At 34.6% G+C, this 22,171-nt stretch overlaps 1 protein-coding gene across 1 annotated transcript; it reads right to left on the reverse strand.

Moving 5' to 3' along the window:
• Positions 1-628: 628 nt before the first annotated feature.
• LOC135144267 (nephrin-like) lies at positions 629-19,263 on the reverse strand. The gene is made up of 18 exons (XM_064076245.1): positions 19,212-19,263; positions 16,424-16,588; positions 13,905-14,084; positions 10,132-10,284; positions 9,884-10,078; positions 9,539-9,829; positions 9,183-9,482; positions 8,837-9,133; positions 8,477-8,779; positions 8,126-8,416; positions 7,781-8,068; positions 7,551-7,726; positions 7,036-7,453; positions 6,555-6,734; positions 6,324-6,466; positions 3,181-3,186; positions 2,451-2,670; positions 629-930 (listed from the first exon to the last, which is right to left on the reverse strand). The coding sequence occupies exons 1-18, from the start codon at positions 19,261-19,263 to the stop codon at positions 629-631; spliced, it is 3,960 nt and encodes a 1,319-aa protein (XP_063932315.1).
• Positions 19,264-22,171: the final 2,908 nt, after the last annotated feature.

Below are 22,171 nucleotides of genomic sequence, written 5' to 3' on the forward strand. Positions count from 1 at the left end.
ATAGTCCAAAGGAAAAATATATTTGTAATCAAAGTATTGACGCGGCAGCACTGAATCGAGCGTATGAGATATTATTCCGCGCGTTGATAATCACTATTAATCAGCCATTCGACCTAACAGTATGCACTGCCGTATTGCTGTCAGTTTTCACAAAATTTTTAAACGAGTTAAATAAACAATCGTGTTTTCCTAATATGTATAGGTACAAAATTTATTAACGTAACAAAGTTGTGTACATAGAAGAAAAGAAAATAAATGGACCCAAGAAAAACGAAAATTAAATCCATACTTACAAAAGTTGTGAAATGTTAACTTATAAAATTCGAAAAATAGAATTATATTCAAACTTAAGAGAAGTAACACTTTGGTTGTTGGATTCGACTAGTAAATAACATTTTTTACTCATATAAAAAAATGCAAACAGAACTTAAACTAACATTTAACACAATATATCCAGACAACACTATCAATTGTTTTTACATAGTTTTTGTTGAGTAAACTTAGCAAAATACACTGTTATTAATTGATCGCTTATGTCTTTGTATTGCAGCGATCGTTTTTAAATTCACAAAATTGAGCATCAATCGCATTTTATATTTTACGGGACATACAAAATATCCTCCTTGTCTCAGACAAGATATCCTTCTTGTTCAAGAATTTGAGCTAGGAGACTTTGGGGATTCTCGCTGGTCTTGTGACGAACGTCTGGCGATGGAACGGCATCTCGCTGATGGCGGAGAAGAGATTCATTGGCCGGAAGAGGCGGTGTCATCAGGTTGTGCATATGATCCACGTGAGGAAGTGCCGGTATTGGAGGCGGATCTTGAAAATCTAGAGGTGGTGAATACGAAAGATAGCGGTCGGGCATGTTGTAATAGGACCCGTCCGCTGGAGGTGCTGGCGATGGGGCACTTATGTAGGACGATTTTGCTGAAATTTGATTTACGTATTTTATAAAGTCATGGCCTGAATGTACATTGTCAAAATGTGTTAAAGGACGGAGTTGTGCAATCGAAAATTTTAAAACATCAAGATGAAGACAATAAATAATTCGTTTTGTTCCAGTGAGTTCACACTTGATGACAGTGTAAAGTTTATAATTGATTAATGTAGAATGTTAGAGAAAGGATAACGGTGTTGCCAGTTGGTTAACATTTGTTTTTTGTTTTTAATTCCAGTATTTTGTTCTTCTGCGCAAGCGCAGTGAACATTATTTATTTGATTATTTTAAAGCAAAGTTACTTGAACCGACTTGACTTAACTTGATGGAACAGGAGAATGTTACAAATACATCGATTACCTGTCTATAATGATAAATAAATTTGTTTCGTTGACAGATATTTGTTTTAAAAATAATGTTATACTCCATTCTACACAGATGCTGGATTTATGCAGACAAATTTTTTTCTTTGTTGAAGAAATTTGAAGACACTATGAAAAGCCATATTGCTTAAATCAGCTTTATCTAGTTATGTAACTATGTAATAATAACGAAATTTCGAATAGCTTTTGAGCAACAAAATGATAAAGAATAGTCAACTATGACAAAAAAATTAAAAAAAATTTATAATTTAACGACAAAAGGTATGGAATAACAAAAACTGCGCACTGCGTATTTTTCTTAAAGAATTGGAAATATTTTGAGCGAATTTCTACTATTAGAGAGGACACACAATTTTTTTGTACATATTTTATTTTTGAGACATAAAATCATATCAAATAATTTGTTTTATTAAATATGATGTATTGAAGTCGTAAGAGAAAACATCAAAAGTTACATTTCTGAGATTTTTGAACTAATCCCTTGAGTCAACAAGTGCCAAACGTTGAAACTAAGTATATCCAATCGTCTTCTTTTCGCCAAATGAATCGATTGTGCATATCGCAAGAAGTTCAGAATGGTTAAAACAAGCCCGAATATAACCCATAAATGTTAACAAAGATTTTATCTCTAGCTACAATGTGAAAGAGTTCGTGGCATTTTCGAGTTCATAGGATGGAGCTAAGGTATAATTGACCACTCTCAATTAAAGAACATGTATGTGTGTCCAATAAAAATTATCTCAGAAAAAGGAAAGTTCTTTAAAACATAATTATTTAGAATAATTAAGATAAAGAAAAATATATCTATAGATTTAAAATAGTAAAAGCAGAGTAAAAATAACAAATCACAGATGATATTTTCATTTATACAATAATCTAAACTATTTAATCTATAGAAATCTGAACACACTGTCTACCTGCAATTAAAAAAACACTTAACTGCTTACTATAATTCTTCTCGTAGATTAAAAACTTTTGGCACCAAAATATCAAAACATGTTTTTAGAGGTTAACATTAAGTATTTGAAAGTTTTGCAACGCTACAGATCAACCAGCTTCAAGCAGCTAAAGTTTGCATTTTTCAAATAGGCGATCGTTAGTAGGTAGGTAGCAAGCGAGTTAGTTACCTGACATAGTGCCTTGATAGCCAAGGTTTTGATCATCCCTAGCTCTGGTCCTATCATGCATAAAATGCTGGTGGTGATGATGAGGATGAGAAAGAGTGTGCGTGTTGTGAACCATGTTAATTTGCATCTGAAGCTCATCACTAAGACATATTGGTTGCGGACGTGGGTAGTCCTTTTGGTCCACGAGGTAAGTGCTTGTTGCTTGTTTACGGCCATCCTCCTGGCAAAAATATTCAGGCGTTACTTTGCGTTCCATTTATAACGTTATTACTATTTACTATTATACTATTTATAGTAACGAAACAACGAAATTAGTCGGTTGTTTTAAATTGTGTGAACAAAATTACATCATTGTGGTGACCGAATTTGAATCAAAATTTCGCGCTGAAATTAATTAACAGCGGCGCGAAATCACGTTTGAACAATTTGAATTTGAAAAAAAAAATCAAAACAAAAAAAATCGTTAAATACAGGCAACCATGTGCACGTTAGCGCTTGGGGTTAGCTGGTAGTTCTGCTGGTTAGTTAGAGGGCGGTAGTGGTAGACAAGATAGCGGCATGGCGAGAGCATGGTGAAAAGGACGCTGCAAGTTAGCAAGGTTAAATTGATTGACTTGGTAGTTAATAAAAGGGAGGAAGCCTTTGTTTAACGACAATTAATTGTAACGTCACAGTTTTCCCCAATACGCGGAGCTAAATCTTGCGGTTTTCTAATCCGAAAAAGAGCTACACGTAGCTTAAATTTGTTTTACTGTTTGTTAATTCACCGATCAGGTTAGGATTTTAATCGTTAACTAGTTCTAATATAATTTAACAGATTTAGATTTGTAGATTTGCTTAGACATACATTTACTACGAGATTTCATGAAATTCACATAGTCAGGATAACACCCTTTGTTTACAAGTTATAAATACGTTTATGGATGCATATACTTAATTGTTACATTATAACACTTCTTAATTCTGCACACAAGATTGCTAATAGTTCATTAACGGCAATTAAATTAACAAAGTTCATATTTCGTAAACTGAAAGGGGGGGGGGCTCATTTAAAGATTTCTCTCCTCTAGACAATTATCATCGTTTCCCATCATCAACGAGGCATTTCCTCGCAGCGTTAATAGTATATTACATATCGAGAGTGGTAAGAAGCTAATTACGAACAAAGAAGTATGTACACGAGCGAGCGTAGCGAGGGAGTGATATAAGATGGGTTCGTAATTAGCTTACCACCAGAGTTATGTCATATACTTTTTCTACGACCTAATTTTTCTATTCAAAGTTTTTTCTTTAATTTATTAAACAATATAATTATAGAAACTACGTACAACTAGGTAAAAAAAAATTGTGTGATGTTAGCATCTTTACTTTGCGCACAAAGAATGAATTATGTATTTTCTACAAATTTGGTAAAACAATCCCTGAATAATAAAATGTCTAGATATTTTTGATTTGCTATTAGATATTTTCACAACAAATATTTTTCCAGTGTCCTTTGTGTCATTTTGTTTTAAATGTTTCAATTCTTGTGGCGACAAGCACCAGAAATAGCAGTAATGAGTACTACCTATAAAGTGAGAGTTGTCAGAAAATAAAATATTGTAAATAAATGAATTATGTCAAGAGCTTCTTTTATAAACTTGTTTACTTGTTTCTCACTTGTAAACATCAATTTACCAAGTCACTGTATTCAACATGAAAATGTCACTTAACTGGTTATAGCCTGTAAAAATTTTACTGGCTAGCCAGTAAAATTTTTACAGCCCTGCTCGTGCTCATACTGCCATGTTTTTTAAACATTTTAAACAATTATAAGTGGAAATGACGGCCAAAATTGATTCAGGTAAATTTTCACTTACAATTGCTGCTTCCTCAGTAATATAGCTTGCGCCACACTCATTTCAACACATCGAAAACGATAAATCGAAAAATCTAAATGACAGAACTAGACAACGCAGTAAATGCTATGACAAGTGCTATGCTGACGTGCGTTTCCAAGGCAATACGTCTAAAGCTCATACGATGTTTCTTCAAATATTGGACCTTCTAGAGTTTTTAATAATTTATAATAGTTATTTACAAGTGAAAAACAGATATAATATTGAACAATACACGCACAGTAAAAGGGTTTTTACTGGCTCCAGAAGGGGACATATCCTTCTGTCCGCCAGTAAAAACCCTTTTACCATGCTAGTAATGTTAAATACTATTACTTCTGTTGCTGTGAGTGTTTTTGACTGTTTGCTTTTATATCCAGAAGATTACGTTTTTAGAAATGCTGCATAATGAAAATGGCTTGAATTCAGCATTGATTTTACCAAAATATAAGACGTTTCATAGTCATTGTAAGCATGATAAAGTGTTACTCCAAATAAATCTGTTTATTTCCCCAAAAAATCGATGACATTATCTCAAAATTTTGGGGAATAAATTCTACCCAATATGTGCAAAATATGTCATCCAGTTATTGCAATTCGTAGAAACCATGATTTAGTTTAATTTGTGTTTCACCGTCACGTCTACAGGTTGATATCTGTGTCATGGCTATTTGTCTTAAATTACAAGTACTAAACAGGTTGTTAATTTTATCATCCCACTTTATTTGTTCACACCTGACAATTTTTGCATAGGCAACATATCATACGCCCCAGAGACGACTTCGTGGAATTTAATTTTTCTTTTAAACCGTAATCATAGCAATCACAGAAAAAAATGACAAAGATGTCAATGCCAAATAATGACAAAATGGAAAAAATTAATCCTCAATTTATTTAAAAATGTAGCGCGAAAAAAACATAATAGCCACAACAAGAAAAGTACTGTCTTTAGACCAATTTTTTTATATAATTTTCGAATTCAAAACCAACATTTTAATAAATATTATTCATATACACACGTTCTTAGCAGTGACACTATTGTTCTGTAGTAATGGATGTTCAATTGAAAAAGTCATCGAGTTGGCGTTGCTTGTTTGATGGAAGAAAACACAGTGAAAACGCATGTGTTTATTCATTCACACTGTTGTGCATAAATAAGTGATATTTCCGCGTTGTTAGCTGTCAATGGTTTACTGTAGACATACTTTACAATGTTATAAAAAGTCATTACATTAGATCATTTTTAAAGTTTTGACGACATATATTAATGTTAAGTGAACAGACAAACCATTTTAAAAGTATGCAACATAAAATTCATAAAAAATAAGTTTTGGATGAAGCAATCGGAGAGTATTGTTCTGAAATGATTTTTTATACCCTAGAGTTTCCTTCGAATTTCATTACCTAAGCTGCTCTAAATTGTGTTCCTGCATTCAGAAAACAATGAATTTTTCACACAGTTATAAGATTAGGACTAACCTATTCTGATAAAAATTCTTATTTAATTAAAAACTTATTGATATAAAATGAAAAAAAAAAACGCTTGTGTAAAAAATTGATGGCGGTTTGAAAAATCTTCTTCGTCATAATACATATTATAGTTTTAAGGCAACACTATTTATAATAATTTATTTATTTACGATCATACAGATGTAGCTGCTTTGTCAAATAAAAAGACTATCTGAATGCTTATTCACATCTTGTTGTCTCTGATCATGAAAGTAATTATATTATTTTGCGAACATTTATTTTAAAGTTTTACAAAAATAGAAAGGGTTAATTTTTTAATTACCGAAACTATAAATCTTTAAGAGTTCTCATCATTTTCACATACACAGGGTCTATTCACAATCACAAGTAAGTTGTTTAATCTAAGAAAGCAGAAAATTTGATATGAATTAGTACTGATCATGTCGTGAAAAATGAAAAGTGCTAAAGTATTTATTAAAAAAAAACTTACCACGCAATCGTTGTTACTTCCTTCAAAAATAGTTACCACGCAATCGTTGTTACTTTCTTCGTTAGTGTAAGTTTCAATTTTCTCATTAAATGAGGATGTTTCACCTGTGACGGTATCGTTGTGGCTATTCGGAGCACAGATTTCGATGGTAGCCGATGTACGAGTTTGATTATTTTGTTCTGAAAAAAAAAATGAAACAAGTATATAAACTACTGCGATAAATAATAAAATGCGCGAGTAAATAAAATATCAAATGTGAAAACGAACCTCGGATTCTTTTAGCTCTTCGTTTAAGAATGCAACCGGCAACTAATACGATGTTGGTAATTAAAAAGAAAATACCAATAACGGAAACACTAATAATAACAATTCTCGGTAAATCCTGTTTATCCAACAAATCTGGCGGAACAATCTTATCGATATGGTCGTTGTACATTAGACAAAAGAAAATAAAACGTATTAATTACCTGGAATACGTTTCTTGGATCTTCTGTGTAAGCAACTAATTAGCAAGACGTACATTAGTATTAGTAAGGTGCCCAGAATAGTGCCCACTATTATAGGGAAATCGGGAAAATTTTTCAAGTTTTTCTCATCTATGCTGGGTGGCGAATTAGACGGAGGTGATTTGTCTACAGTTAGTTCGTTAATAAAGAATTGCATGTAAAAAACAAAGAACGTGTTAGTGCAAATGCGAACATTGTAATAAGCAAAATACGCGAAACGAGAGAACAAAAGAAAAACTCACTTGATGTGTTCGCCGACAACAGATCAGTAATAAACTTGCTGTTTCCCACTTTATTCATCGCCATAATGGAAAACACGTATTGTGTGTTAACTTCCAAATTACGTATTGTAAATATAATCGCATTATGAGGCACTACGTCCACATATTTATAGCCATCATCATTTACTCGCCTGTATCTAATCAGATATGAGGCTTTCAGGCCACCGTCAAAACCAGGTGTCCATCCCAGTGTGACGGTATCGTCAGTCACATTTAATATTGTTAGAAGCGTCGGCGTATCTGGAGCAGAAGTTACTTCAAGTCTCGGTGAAATTGTAGAGAAGCCTAGTTCGTTTCTCGCAACGCATTCGTAGTTACCGTAATCGGATGAAGTTACGTGAGTAATGTACAGGACGGATTCAGACGTTAAAGCATCGATCTGAAAATTAAAACAAAGACGTTGAAGAATGAAGAAAAAGAAAAGCACAAAGCTTTTGTGTAAATCTGCCACTCTATCGAGATTATTCCAAGCTCACCTGTCTAAAAGTAGAGTAGTATTTTCCTGTAGTGTTGGCAGTAATTGGCCACCCTGATCGAGCCCAAGAGTATCTAGCTAGAGGAGAGGCCTGACTCCTGCAAATAACTTTCCCCGTGTCGCCCTCATCGCTTGCAAATTTCAGCAGAGCAGGATGTTCGTCGATTTCGGGTTTATCTGTGTTTGTAACTCGTTAGAATTAAAAACCGATTTGCGAATTCGATTACTTACGTTTCACTATGAGCATCACATCTTTCGTTGTAACATTCCCAACTCCGTTGTTGACAGTGCACTGGAAATTTCCTAAATCGTTCCTTGTGACATGAGTTATCCTCAAATACGACGTTCCTGTTTTATGATACATGACTGAAGTGCGGGAATCCAAATCCGGAAAATCGTCTCTTTTCCACGTAATCGTACCATCAGACAACGGATTGCCATCCGCTGTACACCAGAGTATGGCAGTTTCATTCGGATTCACTATCACACTCTCGCTTGTGGCAACGATCGTCGCCGCATCTGCAATTTGATTTACTGTAAAACTGAGTGACATGGTTGGATAGCAATTGAACATACATTGGACAGTAATGTTAATTTGAATGACCGAACTACCCTGCGAATTTATCGCTTCGCAGGTGTACGTGCCAGCGTCGTGTCTGCTTAATCTTGTTATATTTAAAACAGGACCGTCAGAGAAGATTCGTTCCACACCAGAACCAGTTGACGATTGTATAATCGGTAGGCCGTCTTTGGTCCAAGTGTATGCGATATTTTGCGGACTGCCATCCGCTTTCAGCGAGACGATCAGTGGTTCGCCTTCTACTCCTGTGACCGCTTCTTCGTTATCTTTATCGAAAACGGGTTTGTCTAAAAGTGTAGGATTAAGGATTAAGAGATGTCATATTAGCGCCAAGAGTTTATCCTCACATAAAACTTGGAGAGTGATCGTGTCGTGAGCGGAACGTCGTAAGGCTTCATTAGTAGCTTGACACGTGTAAACAATTCCGTTAAGTTGTTCGGTGATATTGAGTTTTAGTTCGATTGTGGACACGGTGCCTCCATGAAGACCTGCTTTCGTCGTGTTGTACAAACCTTGTACGAGGATGCCGTCCCTCCACCATAATATTTTAGCTGGGGGATTACTTGAACCCGAGTCGCACGTTAACGTTGCTTGCTCGTTTGGTTTTAATTCTACAGGATCTTTCCGAATTGTCACATAGTCGGGAGGAACTACAAAGACAGGTTTAGACGAAACTAGAAAATAATCTACCATGATGAATCGCTTACAATACACGTTCATAGTGATGTCTTCAAATAATGGAATATCGATTGCTGAATTCGCCGCTTCACATCTGTATTTGGCTTTATTGTCAGTAACATTTGTTACGATCGTTATTTCCGCCGTTACCGATTTGTCAGTCGTTTTTATAATTGAATTGATCTTCTTGTCGTTTTTATACCACGTCAGAGTGGCCAAAGGGTTTCCTCCATATGATGTACACGAGATCTTTTGCATGGTCCCCGACGGTATATACGACCTCTCCGTATATCTATATCCATGAATAAAAGGCGGATTTGGTGGATCTATAAGAGAATACATTATAAGACGTCCAAGACGACGAAGAAGACTTACATAAAACGTTGATAGTATGCGTAGAGACTACATTTTCTCTTAACTGCATGTTCAATCCGTGACAAGTTACAACTAAACTTGTCCTGTTAGGCTCAACAACGGCTGTGATGTTGGACGTTGTAATCCAGCCTCCTTCTGGAGAAACAAGAGTTCTGGAGGTGGCATTTCTAATCTGTCTGCCGGCCACCATCCACTTCATTTCTGCAGGTGGATTCGAGTTTGCGGTTGTGCAAGTCAAGGTAACTAGATCGCCAATTTTGGCCTCGGTTTTACCTGATATGGTGACACGTGCTGGAGAAACTAAAAAAAAAACGAAATAGTACTGGAACGTTACGACAATAATCGGAGTTAATTACATAAAACGGTCATGTCGACTTCTGCTTTCAACGGAGATTTGGACATGATGTTGCTAGATTCGCACTTGTATCTTGCCTTGTTGTCGCTGGCGCCCGCTGTGAAGATGTAAACGTTTTGTGAAACTCTTGCGGCCGTTTTGTACGCCTTTTGGATTTGTTTGCCGTTCTTGTACCAGATTAATTGGGCTGGAGGATTGCCTCCTCTACTACGACACGCCAACTCCACGGTTTGGCCTCGTCGGATAGTCTTCCCTTCCGTATACCCCTCAATATATGGCAAACCAGGCGGATCTGAGTACATTCGGAGTCAGAGTGTGTTAAACGATAAAGAGTAAAGTTACTTACAAAATACGCTAAGCTGCACTGTTGTTTTCATATGTATGTCGGAAGATAATGCTTCGTGCCTCGCTTCGCACGTGTATCTGGCATAATCATCTTGAGCTGTTGGCTTCAACGATATGCGAGAATGCGTGTCGTATCTGGTAAATCTTTTGTCCCCGTTTTTCCCGGGAACTTCAATTATTTGATCATCGCGATTGGCTGCAGTGAAAAAGTTTGTCATCCTAAGTCGAGCAAATATTTAAAGTGCTTACGTATGTTTAATTCTACGATTCCTCTGTACCAGACAATTTTTGCTGCGGGTTTTGCATTTCGCACTCTGCATTCGAGATGGAACTCTTCATTTTCTTTTACTTCGATCTTTGAAAAATGCCGGTGGTCTAAAATTTCAACGGATGAGGGCGGCGCTGAAAAGAGTGAATTGTAAATTTTTTTATAGAAGGAAATCTGAATAAATATATTGTTGACATTGCGATAAATTCAACCTTCCCGCTTTAGAAATCCGACATCAATTTTATTAAGACTACTCCATATTATTATTATTGTGGATAGGTGGGCTAACAGATCTAAGTCCAATTATAAGCCAACATAAGAAGGAGCATCTTAATTGTTCTAAATACATAGATAGAAGGATACTACTGGTTCCATATTAGAAAGTAGTGTTTATTAGATGTCGTAACTGAGAACTGAGAAGAAATTGCGTGTGTTCATGCAGAAGATGTCAAAATCTGTGGCTGAATAAATGTTCATGATTTGGTGCAATGGTGACATTATCAGAATATTTGTTTTCGGTGCATCACAATGCAAAAACAGTGTTTTGGAGAATTGAATCTTGGTACCCGAAAATAGAAATTTGCTAGCAGTTCAGGACAATCAATACAATAGTTTAATAATAATTGATACAGAAATTTAACGAAAAAATATCTGCGCCTACTATCCAGAGTTGTAAGTTGAACGCTTTCTAAGATAACATTTTGAGAATACCCTCGAGGAGGATCTTCCCTTTTAACTATAAATAAAAAGTTTTTGGTGAAATGTCTTTGAATTTTTCCAAGTGCATCTATATGGATTTTATAAATAGGAGATGATACAAAATTATATATATACATATTCAAGTTTAGTTCTTACCAGTGTTTTATGTAAGACAAGGAGCATTGTTGGATTATTAAAATATTTAAAGTTGCGTAAAACAAAGCCTAGCGTTTTATACGCTATTGAAGTAATTGCTTCACTGTGACATTTAAAGGAAAGTTTAGTGTCAAAGATAGCACAAAGGTCTTTGAATGTATTGGATATGTTTATGACTTGATTATGAATTACGTAATTGTACCTAATATTATTAATGACTTTTTTAGTAAATGACACTACACAACATTTATCTTTACTAAGAATAAGCATATATCTAATACTACTATATTGCTAACTGGCCTCAAAAGAGTCCGAAAACACAACGCCAGAGCAATATATTGGACCTCTCTGTCTCTCTGTGGTACCAAACAGTACTCCGCATACTTGCTTGATCTGTAGTCGCTAGCGTGACTGGATGCGTTTTTACATTTCGTACTTTCGCTTCTATTTTGTGTACATACATACCCTCGGTACTCTTATAGATAGAAAACAATATCTTCCGTCTCTTTTTGTCCGTGGACACCGTTTCTATATTACTTCTGAAGAGTTAGCAATATAGTACTTTTACATATATGAGAATAAGGTTATTTTCAGAACTTCTGTCGTAAATCTTGCCGATATCCTGTTGTAGAATAAGGCAATCATTCGTGCATCTAATAGGTAAAGTCTATTTTTTAATTAAAAAGTCATCAACTTCGCAAATTTTTGACACAATAATATCGGAAACTACCGGCAACGTTGTAGATGGGAGTGTTTGACAGGACGCGTTGAAAGGATAAGAAAAAACTTTTACAAATAGGCTTAAAATGCCCATTTCCTTACGCCAGTCTGCTTGTATTAGTTTTTCACAGTGGTGAATGCTATTGTGCCACATTTGTGGCATAAAATGATCCAAAGCTTCAATCCACAAGTGTGTAACACGATCCTTGCCATTGGAATTCTCATGGAAAAATTGTAAAATCCTTTACAATGGGACCATGCCAAGTCAATTGAGTTGTACTGGCAATGGTAAAATGGTAATAGCAACACATCAATGCCTTTTTGTGCCAGTAATGTACCTATCGATTTCATATTTGATCGGGGCATTTGCAATGGTTGGCTCAACTAAGGCTCATAACTGTTTCTGCGTCAATTTTGGATCAAAAGTGATATCATATTTGGCCAGGTGATCTTGGAGAATAGCTTTCTTTGAAGATTTTGTAGGTGGATTTTCTAGTTTGGTCGAATGATAACTAGTATTATCTAGTATGACTACTATTTTTGAATTATTGCTAAATTGGACCTCAAACTTGGTACAAGCTGTTCTACTACCCATTGTTTGAATAAAAATTCATTCATAGCCTTATGATAGTCCCTGTCATTGTTTGAAGAATGCAAAAGTAAGTTACATCCGTTAATGAAGCCTTCTGAACAACCTGCGAGCAACACAGTGACCGCGTGCCTTAAAATTTGGGAACTTTGTATTTTTTGGGCATATTGTCACTGATCCAAGTCTTAAGTTGTGAACCGTGTTTATATATCCATGTTTCAACCAAGAGTATGAATTTAACATCGGGGTAATCCTGCTTATATTTGAGATAATTTTTTAGAAATTTTAAACGTTTGGCAATTACATATGGTTTTTCTGTAAGTATCTTCCGATTATTTTCAAATTTATACTTGAAACCCATTGATTTTAGACTTTTGTATAAACAACTTCTTCTTCTTCTCTTTTTAAGCCTGGATCTTAGAGTTTTAAAAGTATGATAATCTTCTTGTGCTCTCGATTTTTTAAATTTCAACCATGGCGCATGTTTTTGTTTTATAAGTTTAATTATATATTTATTAAACCAAGATGGAAGTGATCCAAGAGGGGATGATTTTTTGGGAACGCATTGGTCAAAAATATAATTTAATTTGGCATAAATGCAGATATTAATTCATCCACATATTAAATTTCATTAAGGAAATCCAAACTGGCATCGGCTATTGCTGAATACAGGTCCTGGAAGTTAGCTTTCTTGAAATTATATTCTGATGAATTGGAAACTGGAAATTTGATATAAGGAGATGTGAAATGCTGAAGACAAATTTCAAGAGCAGGATGGTAATAGTCTTCAGAGTTGAGGATATCTAGCGCTCTACTAACTTCGCATTTTTATTACATAAAACCAAAGCTAATATTCTGTCTAGGCTATTATTAATATGATTGTATTGAGTTAAATTGAAGAAATTCACAAAATTATTGAAACATGTGCAAAGTGGAGAACTAGAATTTGTTAAAGCCCAATTCCGATATTCCGGCATGTTAAAGTCGCCTAAATCCAAGTTGTATAAACATTGTAAAGACATTAGTGAGTCGAAAAGGATGCTGTAATTCTCTGTACTACACGAGGGAGGAATATAAAGAAGACATATACACATACAGGCTGACTGCGAAATACATGCAAAAAAAAAGGGGAATAGGTCACAACATGATTATGTCATTGGCAAAAATTCACGGTCCTAAGTGGTAGCAGTGTCTAAAAAATTATTTGAAATTAAACGTAAATTGTTATACGCGCCGCTGGTAATGTTTCGTGACCTACATAATTACTGCAATGAATGGGCAGGGGACTCGGAGTAAGAACCAAAAAAGTAACTTTATCAGGCACTTTTTTAATCGCAACGTGAAAAACACGAAAAGGGCCAGTGATTATCGAGCGGTCGTTGAAATCGGTGTATGGTAGAGTTTTCCAATGCAGAGTGTGTGCGCGAACATTTGCATCAGTGGTACAGCATCTCCGAGATCCCGTCCATATTGTCACTACGCAACAAAACGTTACCCCTAGCCGCTGTATGGTCGCTTACTAAATTAAAAACAGGACTGCGTTCGAGAACGTATGAAATAACCTTAATCAAACTTGATTGAGGTACTTACAGATGACGTTGAGCCTAGCTCTTGCCCGAATTGCCTTATGAGGCCTTGCCGGTCCCACTTGGCACTCGTATTCGGCGTCGTCCTCTATCGAAGCATTCCTCACCCTCAAGTTAAATATTCCGTGACGACGGTCAACGATCACAGAGTGTCGAGGCAAACCCGGAATAACCGACGAGGACCCTGTGGACAAACAGAACATGATTTAATTAACGTTGTAGGATTCGTCCCTAATTAGTGTAAGCGGAATTTTTAGTGGAGGTCTTAAAGGCGACAAAACCAATCAGTGTTAATTATTAACCCCCACTTAAGACAGATCTCTCAGACGCCCAGGGTAAATTTTGAGGGCAGTTAGTAAAAATCTAGTCTATTTCAGAACTCCGTTCGTCTAAGCCATAAACCGGGGTTATTGTAAATCAACAATTATCACACAGTAAGTAGGCTTTTACCACCGGACTTCTTTTGTTAAAGAACAAGCTGTCCCCTTCTTTTCGCCGGTAAGCGTTGAATTTAAGGGTGTCCTTGTCTTTCAGTATATAGCAAATGAGTTGAAGCAAGAAAACTATAGTGCACTTTCAGTATGGTTGTATGATATAGCAATTTACACAATGCTTAAAGCAGTGACGTTAAAAATGTCGAAACACTGCATTTATATGTACAAGAGAAACTGAAATACCAATTTTTTTTAAAGGTAACCTATTTCTTTATTATTTACAATTAAGAAAATAAAACGAATCGTTTGCTCTATTGTTGCAGTAATTTTTGAGAATTATCATCTCTCAAGCGACCGACCGTTGAGAAACCCTGAAATCTGTCTAAATTTGGAGCAGTTTATGACTTAAGCGAACGGAGTTCTGAAATAGACTTTAACCGATGGGGCGTGAAGGCCCAGGTGTGTTGTGATGGCCGGAATCGGGTTGTGTGATAAGAGCAAAGAGTTGGGTGTTAAGGTGTTGATAAGAGAAGGTGGCAAGTTAGGGTGAATCTGTCCACGAGAGAAGTGTTGACGCGTAAAATCTCCAACAGATACCATGGTATGTAAAGTCGCCCAAGAGCTATAAGCTTATATGACCATCATAAAAGAAGACAAATTTTGTTGATGGCACGTTATCAAAAAACGTTTTTGTAATTGGCTGTACTGTGTCGTATTTTGCGATCAATAATATTAATTTCATAAGGGTTAAATGCACGAATGATGAAAAAGTTGGTATGATCTTGATTTTTGGAAAATGCGAAAAAAATGCCGTTGCAACAGCAAATCTCCACGAAAGAAGATATCCCGACAGGCGACATCTATCATCCATCCGACCAAATCTTCAGATGTTTAGAAAACACGTTAAGACAAAATTGACCGAAAGAAACCATAAATAAAGGACTTACCGCTACTGGTGTCGAAAATAAAATTGGTATAATTGAAGCCGCAGACAATGACCCGCATGTGGGCCAAAGATTTATAGCACGACAGGTAGGAATATCTCAATCTTCCGATTCAAAAATTTTGAGAGCGAATAAGTTCCACCCTTACCATGTGACATTAGTACAAGATCAAAAATAAGAAGACTTTCCAGGAAGAATACAAATTTGCAATCTTATGCAACATCAACTAGAGTTGGACAACAATTTTTTATTCAAAACCCACACTGGATCAGAACTGTTCATTTTCAAAATGTTTATTTCATAAATGTGTGGGTTGGGATTATTGCAGATTACGTAATTGGCCCATACTTTGAAGGCAACTTAACAGGACACAGGTATCGATAATTTTTGGAAAATGATTTTCCGAGGTTATTAGAAAATGTTCCTCTCAACTTCCGAAAAGAGCCGTGGTTTCAGCAGGGTGGGGCACCACCTTATTATCACAGAGTCGTTAGGGACTATCTTGATGAGACGTTTGCAAATAAGTGGATTGACAGAGGCAGTGTGAATGCATGGTCCCCTCGTAGTCCCTACTTAACACCGTTAGATTTCTTCCTCAGGGGGTTGTAAAAGAACAAGTTTACCAAAGTCCGATTCGTAATTGTGAAGATTTAAAAACCAGAATTAGAAATGCATGTGCTCAATAACTCCTGAAACACTTGCCCACGTCCGGTTGTCTTGAGTTGCTGATGCAAATGCAGACTAAAAAGGACTACGTAAGTTTTATTTGGGTGAGGGTATGGGTCAGTCCATTATAAGCTTAGCGCTGTAAACGTACTCAATAGCACACCTTTGCTCAGAGCAAGTCATATGACAACGCTGACAAATCTAATTTAGGTTTATACTACCAAGCAAATTCATAAAGTGGTTCGGTCTCAGTTTATGAAAAAAAGTTTCTTCTGGCTTTTGCCTCCGGCACTTGATCTGTTTATGAGTTGCAAAAATCGCTTTTCTTGGAAAGTCGGTACGTTTTTAAAACTTAAAAACATTCAGTGAAAGTGATTTTTTTTGCGTATGTGACGAATTTTTGTTATGTAAAATTCGTGACATTTTGCATCTGCTTGTGATTATGCTTATGATATCTTCCACAAAATAAAAATTCCTACCTAAGACGAATCCATTTTTCGTCCATTGTACTTGACCCGCCAAATTAGCCACCTCGCATTCCAGCATCGCCTCACCACCTTCTTGCACTTGAACATCCCGAGGTTGTACTCGGAAATATTGTTGTCGACCATAGACCAAACTTAAACCGACGGTCATTAAGCACACTGCAAAAAAGGGGCATTGTTAAAAAAGAGTAACTGCAACGAGGGTTGCCTTAAATATTTAAATTTATTTTTGTTCCAAACCTTTTCTCTACGCATTATTTTTTATGTTGGCTTGTTTTAAAGGGGAACGCTAGACGACAGACAAGTTTGAATTGGGCGCCATTCGTTGCCTTAAACGCAACCAGCAATTCTTCTTTAAATCCACCTGACGCGCTGAGATACACTATGACGGGACATGGACCATAAAAACATCGTAAGCCGACAATAAAGAATAATGATAATTTATGACAGGCTGCCACAACGTACATTCAGCACAGAATAATCATTTCCCGTATCCTTTTGAAATATTAATTTTAATATTCGCGATAAATTATATTCAAACACATTTGGACACAAGTCTTATCAAGCCCGTCTATTAATTTATTCGCCTAAATGTATTATTAATACCGTTTTCTTGTTATTTAGATAATAAAAGAAGGATTTGATACGATCGGTAATATACAGAACGAAACGGTATTAGGGTTTTTAATTTTGATGAATAATTTTAAACTTAGATGGATACTAATTATGTTTGTGCGGATTATGAATATACAGGTTATCTATTATTATCTATATATAGATAAAATCAAAATTAAGCACAAAATATCTGCATCATCTAGATAAAAAATACATACCGCAGAAACAGATACAGCTTTTTTATTTTACGTTTCTTTAGTAGTTGGCAGTTTAATTATTGTAATAGTAATTTTGACATTTCATGTTGGTGATGGTGGTTCCATACAAAAAATACAGATAAAAGGTCGACTAGTAGGTACGTTATGTGACTAATACCAAGCCAATAATCTGTTTACCAAAGCTCCCATATTTTAAATGTAATGTACCATCATATTCTATATTGTGTAACCTTCAGTATTATCCATCTTTAAATATAATCCTGAAGGGTAATAAATCTGATACCATTAACCATAATCCACGGTTGTTGAATGTTACAATAACACCTTGTGAAGAGGGTATTTAGCAGCGAAAGCCAAATTCTTACACCAAGAAAAAATAATTTAGACGAAAGACATTTGAAATATTTATTTTAAAAGATTCATTAATGTATATTTTGCTTTGCTAATTAATAAAACTAATAAACATATTTACAGTTTGGGAAATTTCATTCTACCCTATAACATTTTATTGACAAAACGAGACGGACAGTGGTACAATGGTAAGAAATATTTATGGCCCACACCAGTGCATCCGAATTTGTCAGAGAACATTTAGCAGGTGGTTGTACTCATTAAATAATGGTCATTTTCGTTTGTGAGTAACGATGGTCCCTGTCCGGACCTGAATTATTCTGCTTTCTAACATCTGGGGATTACCGTCACGCGACAACTTTAAGTTATAAATATCTCTTGCTATTGTCCGGTTCGTTATTGCCAATAAAATTTTATAGGGTAGAAAGAAATTTCCAAAACTATATAATAATAATAGAAAATATATAAAATACAGCTTCTGTTTAACACGCGTTGAAAAATCGTTTTCCAAAAGCTGCTCGTATATGTTTTCATTTGCAGAGAGATCATTTTCGAAATATATTTATAATAAAAATATGCAAGTCTTGGTGATAAAAAATGTACTCCTAATAAATTATCAAAGTACATAAAAATATAGAAACAAATCTTATTTATTAAAAAAAATCTGTCGCAAAAGCAGGTTCTTCTTTCTTCTTGAATCAATTATTTCGGGCCATAATGAGCCAAAGTAAAATCTGACAAGTTTATCTACCATCTTTTTAGATATTTCTTCGTCTTTGTATTTTTTTTTTTAATATTTATTCCTTTGGGTGTTCACACAACAAAATAAACTTGCGAAATACCCGTAACAAGCATTTCTACCTGGACTTGAAAGTAGTAATCATGATTTTTTTTTAGTTTTAAATCTCTATCTGTCAGTGTACAAAATTTGATTATTTTTGTTCTAACCGCTTCTTTGGGAGACAAATCTTGCGATTTTGAAGGGCATTTAATTTCGACTAATGCACTCCTATCCTCTAGAACCCTGTCTGGACTAGCAGCCAAGTAAGGAAATTGTTTTGAAATAAACAAGCCACACCGTTCAGTGTTTATTATACTTTTATTTATTTCAAAACACTTGACAGCTTTTTCCTCACTTTGTTGTCCATAGTATGTATGACTGTTATACGTACATTTTTTATGACAATTTTTTTATGAATACTTTATCTAAAACGAGCTTGTTTCATACACGAAAAAAATTCTTTTTTGTTATTAAACCAGGGTCGTTTTTTGTTAATTTTTTTCGGATTGTTTATGATACATAAAGTAACCTCATTTGACATACACCTGTTAAAACTTTTATGACTTAAGCGGCTTAAGCCAAACCACCCTTAAAAGTCAAACAGGCGATTGTATTACTCAACTCAGTTCACAGCTACACAGTTTGACTTATAAGGGTGCTTTGGCTTAAGCCCCATAAGTAATAAAAGTTTTAACACGTGTATGTCAAATGAGGTTACAGTACCTTTTTCAGAATTTTACAATAAGACTGCACCGTACACTTGGTCGTATAGCCACCCTTTAAAGAGAAATTCACCCCTTTGCCGCCATAAACTTACTGATTACAGAATTATAACCTTGCGATAAGTTGTTGGTAACATTATCTGCCATCCTTTCATTTCGAAACAAAATTTCATCAAAAAATCCATTATTCATCAACAGTGGGACAAGATTTTGTTCTACAACCTCCACTTTTTTTTACAGATTATTCAGTACAAAAAGATGTTAATTCTGATACGTAATTGCCAATAATATGATCTTTACGTTCAATTTTTTGAAGATTAAATTGTGAATTTTAGTCCCATTTGACCTTTTGGCAATAAATTATTTTTATGTTAAACGAGCCATTATTATGCGACTTTGATAGAAGTATGGACAAACAAAAAACATATTTGTCTAAAAGGCACAAATTACCGGCTTACATACAGCCAAAAATTATTCTTCATTTTATTAAACCAGCAAAAACTGACAAAAACGAAGCACTTTGATAGATTTTTGTTTTAATTTTTAGATACCTACTAGATAGAAAAAAATAGACACTTCTTGAAACTTTGGCCAATAAAACAACTGATAACACGTTTTTCTTATTTTTTTTAATGAATCGTTTAAAATAAATATTTCAAATGTGTTTAGCCTAAATTATCTTTTCTTGGTGTAAGAATTTAGCTTTCGCTGCCTAAACACCCCCTCCACAAGGTGTTTATTGTAAAATTCGGGGAGTGGTGGATTATTACCCTTCAGGATTATATTTAAAGATAGAGAGAACTGAAGGTTACAATATAGAAAATGATGGTACAGTACATTTAAAATATAGTTTTGGTAAACAGATGATTGGCTTAGTTTTAGTCACAGAACATTACGAGTGAGCCTTTTATATGTATTTTTGTGTACGAAACCACCATCACCAACATGGCATGTATTTTTCATCGAGATACAGACATTTTGTGCCTAAATGTGTTTTTATCTATATACAAATAAAATAGATAACCAATGATCATAACCCTGTTTATATTTTCTGACTTGTATAGTACGCTGTAGGATTTTTGCCAAACGTTTTTAAATCAGCCTGTATATTCATAATCAACACAAATATAACTTATATCCACCTAAGTTTAAAATTATTCATCAAAATTCAAAACCAGTATTAATAATACATTTAGGCGAATAAATTAATAGACGGGCTTGATAATCCTTGTGTCCAAATTGCGTTTGAATATAATAATTATCTAGAATATTAAAATTAATATTTCCCGTATAAATAAATTCTTCAAGTGATTCTGATTTTGATATAATTTGTTTAACGGAAACGTGGTTAATTGACTCTATAAATAATTCTGAATTTATCTTAACAGATGTTTACAATGTGTTCAGGTCTGATCGAAATTTGATAACAAATAACGTAACTCGTGGTGGTGGTGTATTATTAGCTGTCAAAGGTAACATTTCAGTTGAAAAAATCGATACTCAAGCTTTTCAAACTAATAATCCATCTATAGATCTTGTTGGATGTAAATTAAAACTTGGTTTTCAATCTCTCTCGGTTTTTGTAATATATTTTCCTTGTACTCCGTCTTTTGACGGTTTAAATGCTGTTTGTGATTTCTTTAAGGAAGAGTTAGTGAGTCTTAATAACATAATTCTAATAGGTGACTTCAATATTCCAAATTTTAATGACATCATCCCTAATAAAACAATTCTTCGTCTACAGACATTTGCACATTTTTTAAATTTAAATCAAATAAATAATATTTTCAATTCTAATAATAAATTGTTAGATTTAGCATTTTCGAATATTCAATGGGAAGTTAGCCACTTTGATAATCCAATGGTAATAGAAGACAAGTATCACCCAGCACTATCTTTAGTTTGCACCTTCTCAGTTGATAAACCGATTAATTTTCCACGCCATGGTAATGATAACCATAATATAAGTGCCTTTAACTTTCGTAAAGCTGACTTCATCTCTCTTTACAATGATATCCTATTAACTGATTGGTCATTATTATCAACTCTTTCTTCTGTAGATCTGATGGTTGATTGTTTTTATAATATCCTGTTCAATTTATTCCGTAAACATGTACCTGTCTTTCGGTCAAAAAAGCGGCATTACCCGCCATGGTTCAATAGGGAAATAATAAATAATATTAAATTTAAATTCCGATACCTTAAGAAATACAGAGCTTCAGGTCTACATTCTTATTTACTGAAATTTAAAGAAATTAGGTCCCTTTTAAAGAAGCAAATAAATACTGCTTATAAATTGTATATTAACAACATTCAAATTAACATACATCATGATCCTAAGCAATTCTGGGGTTACATTAATGCTAAAAAAGGTAAAACTAGAATTCCAGGCCAAATGTCATTTGGTATAAACAAGTTTGAAAATCCTATGGAAATAGTAAATGCCTTTAGTGATTTCTTTAGATCCACCTATACTGAATCTGATCCGCTTGATGAATATTATTTAGCTGATACTGTAAATTCTACCTCATGTGTTGTAAATATATTTAAGATCACGGAAGATGATATAATAAAAGCCATCACAAGATTGAAACCAGGTATGACATCAGGTTCAGATCAGATTCCAAGTTTCATAATTAAGGACTGTAAGTTTCAAATTGCTAAGCCACTCCTACTAATTTTTAATAAATCCCTTGAAACAGGAGTTTTTCCTAATAAATGGAAAGAATCTAAGATCTGTCCTGTCTTAAAGTCCGGTGATGCATCTAAAATTGAAAATTATAGACCAATCTCCCTGCTTTCTAATTTTGCTAAAATTTTTGAATTAATCCTATATTCCCATATCTACCCCGAAGTGAAAAATTATATATCAAAGTATCAGCATGGTTTTTTAAATTATAGATCAACAACAACTAACCTCATAATGTTCTCACAATTTGTATCTGAAAGTTTGGAAAATCAATCACAAGTCGATGTCATCTATACGGATTTTACAAAGGCATTTGATCGTATTGACCACAATATTCTTCTTAAAAAACTTGTAAATTTTGGTTTC

The sequence above is a fragment of the Zophobas morio genome, unplaced genomic scaffold (assembly GCF_036711695.1).
Source record: "Zophobas morio isolate AGI-343-1 ecotype UQ-CSIRO unplaced genomic scaffold, CSIRO_AGI_Zmor_V1 ptg000089l, whole genome shotgun sequence".
NCBI classification, from domain to species: domain Eukaryota; kingdom Metazoa; phylum Arthropoda; class Insecta; order Coleoptera; family Tenebrionidae; genus Zophobas; species Zophobas morio.

Coding starts and splice junctions, on each gene's coding strand:
- LOC135144267 (XM_064076245.1), bottom strand. CDS start 19,263: ATGGCAGATAATGTTACCAACAACTTATCGCAAGGTTATAATTCTGTA. Junction 14,085..16,423: donor GAAAAATGGATTCGTCTTAG/GTAGGAATTTTT, acceptor GTTTGTCCACAG/GGTCCTCGTCGGTTATTCCG. Junction 8,780..8,836: donor CATCACTATGAACGTGTATT/GTAAGCGATTCA, acceptor CTGTCTTTGTAG/TTCCTCCCGACTATGTGACA.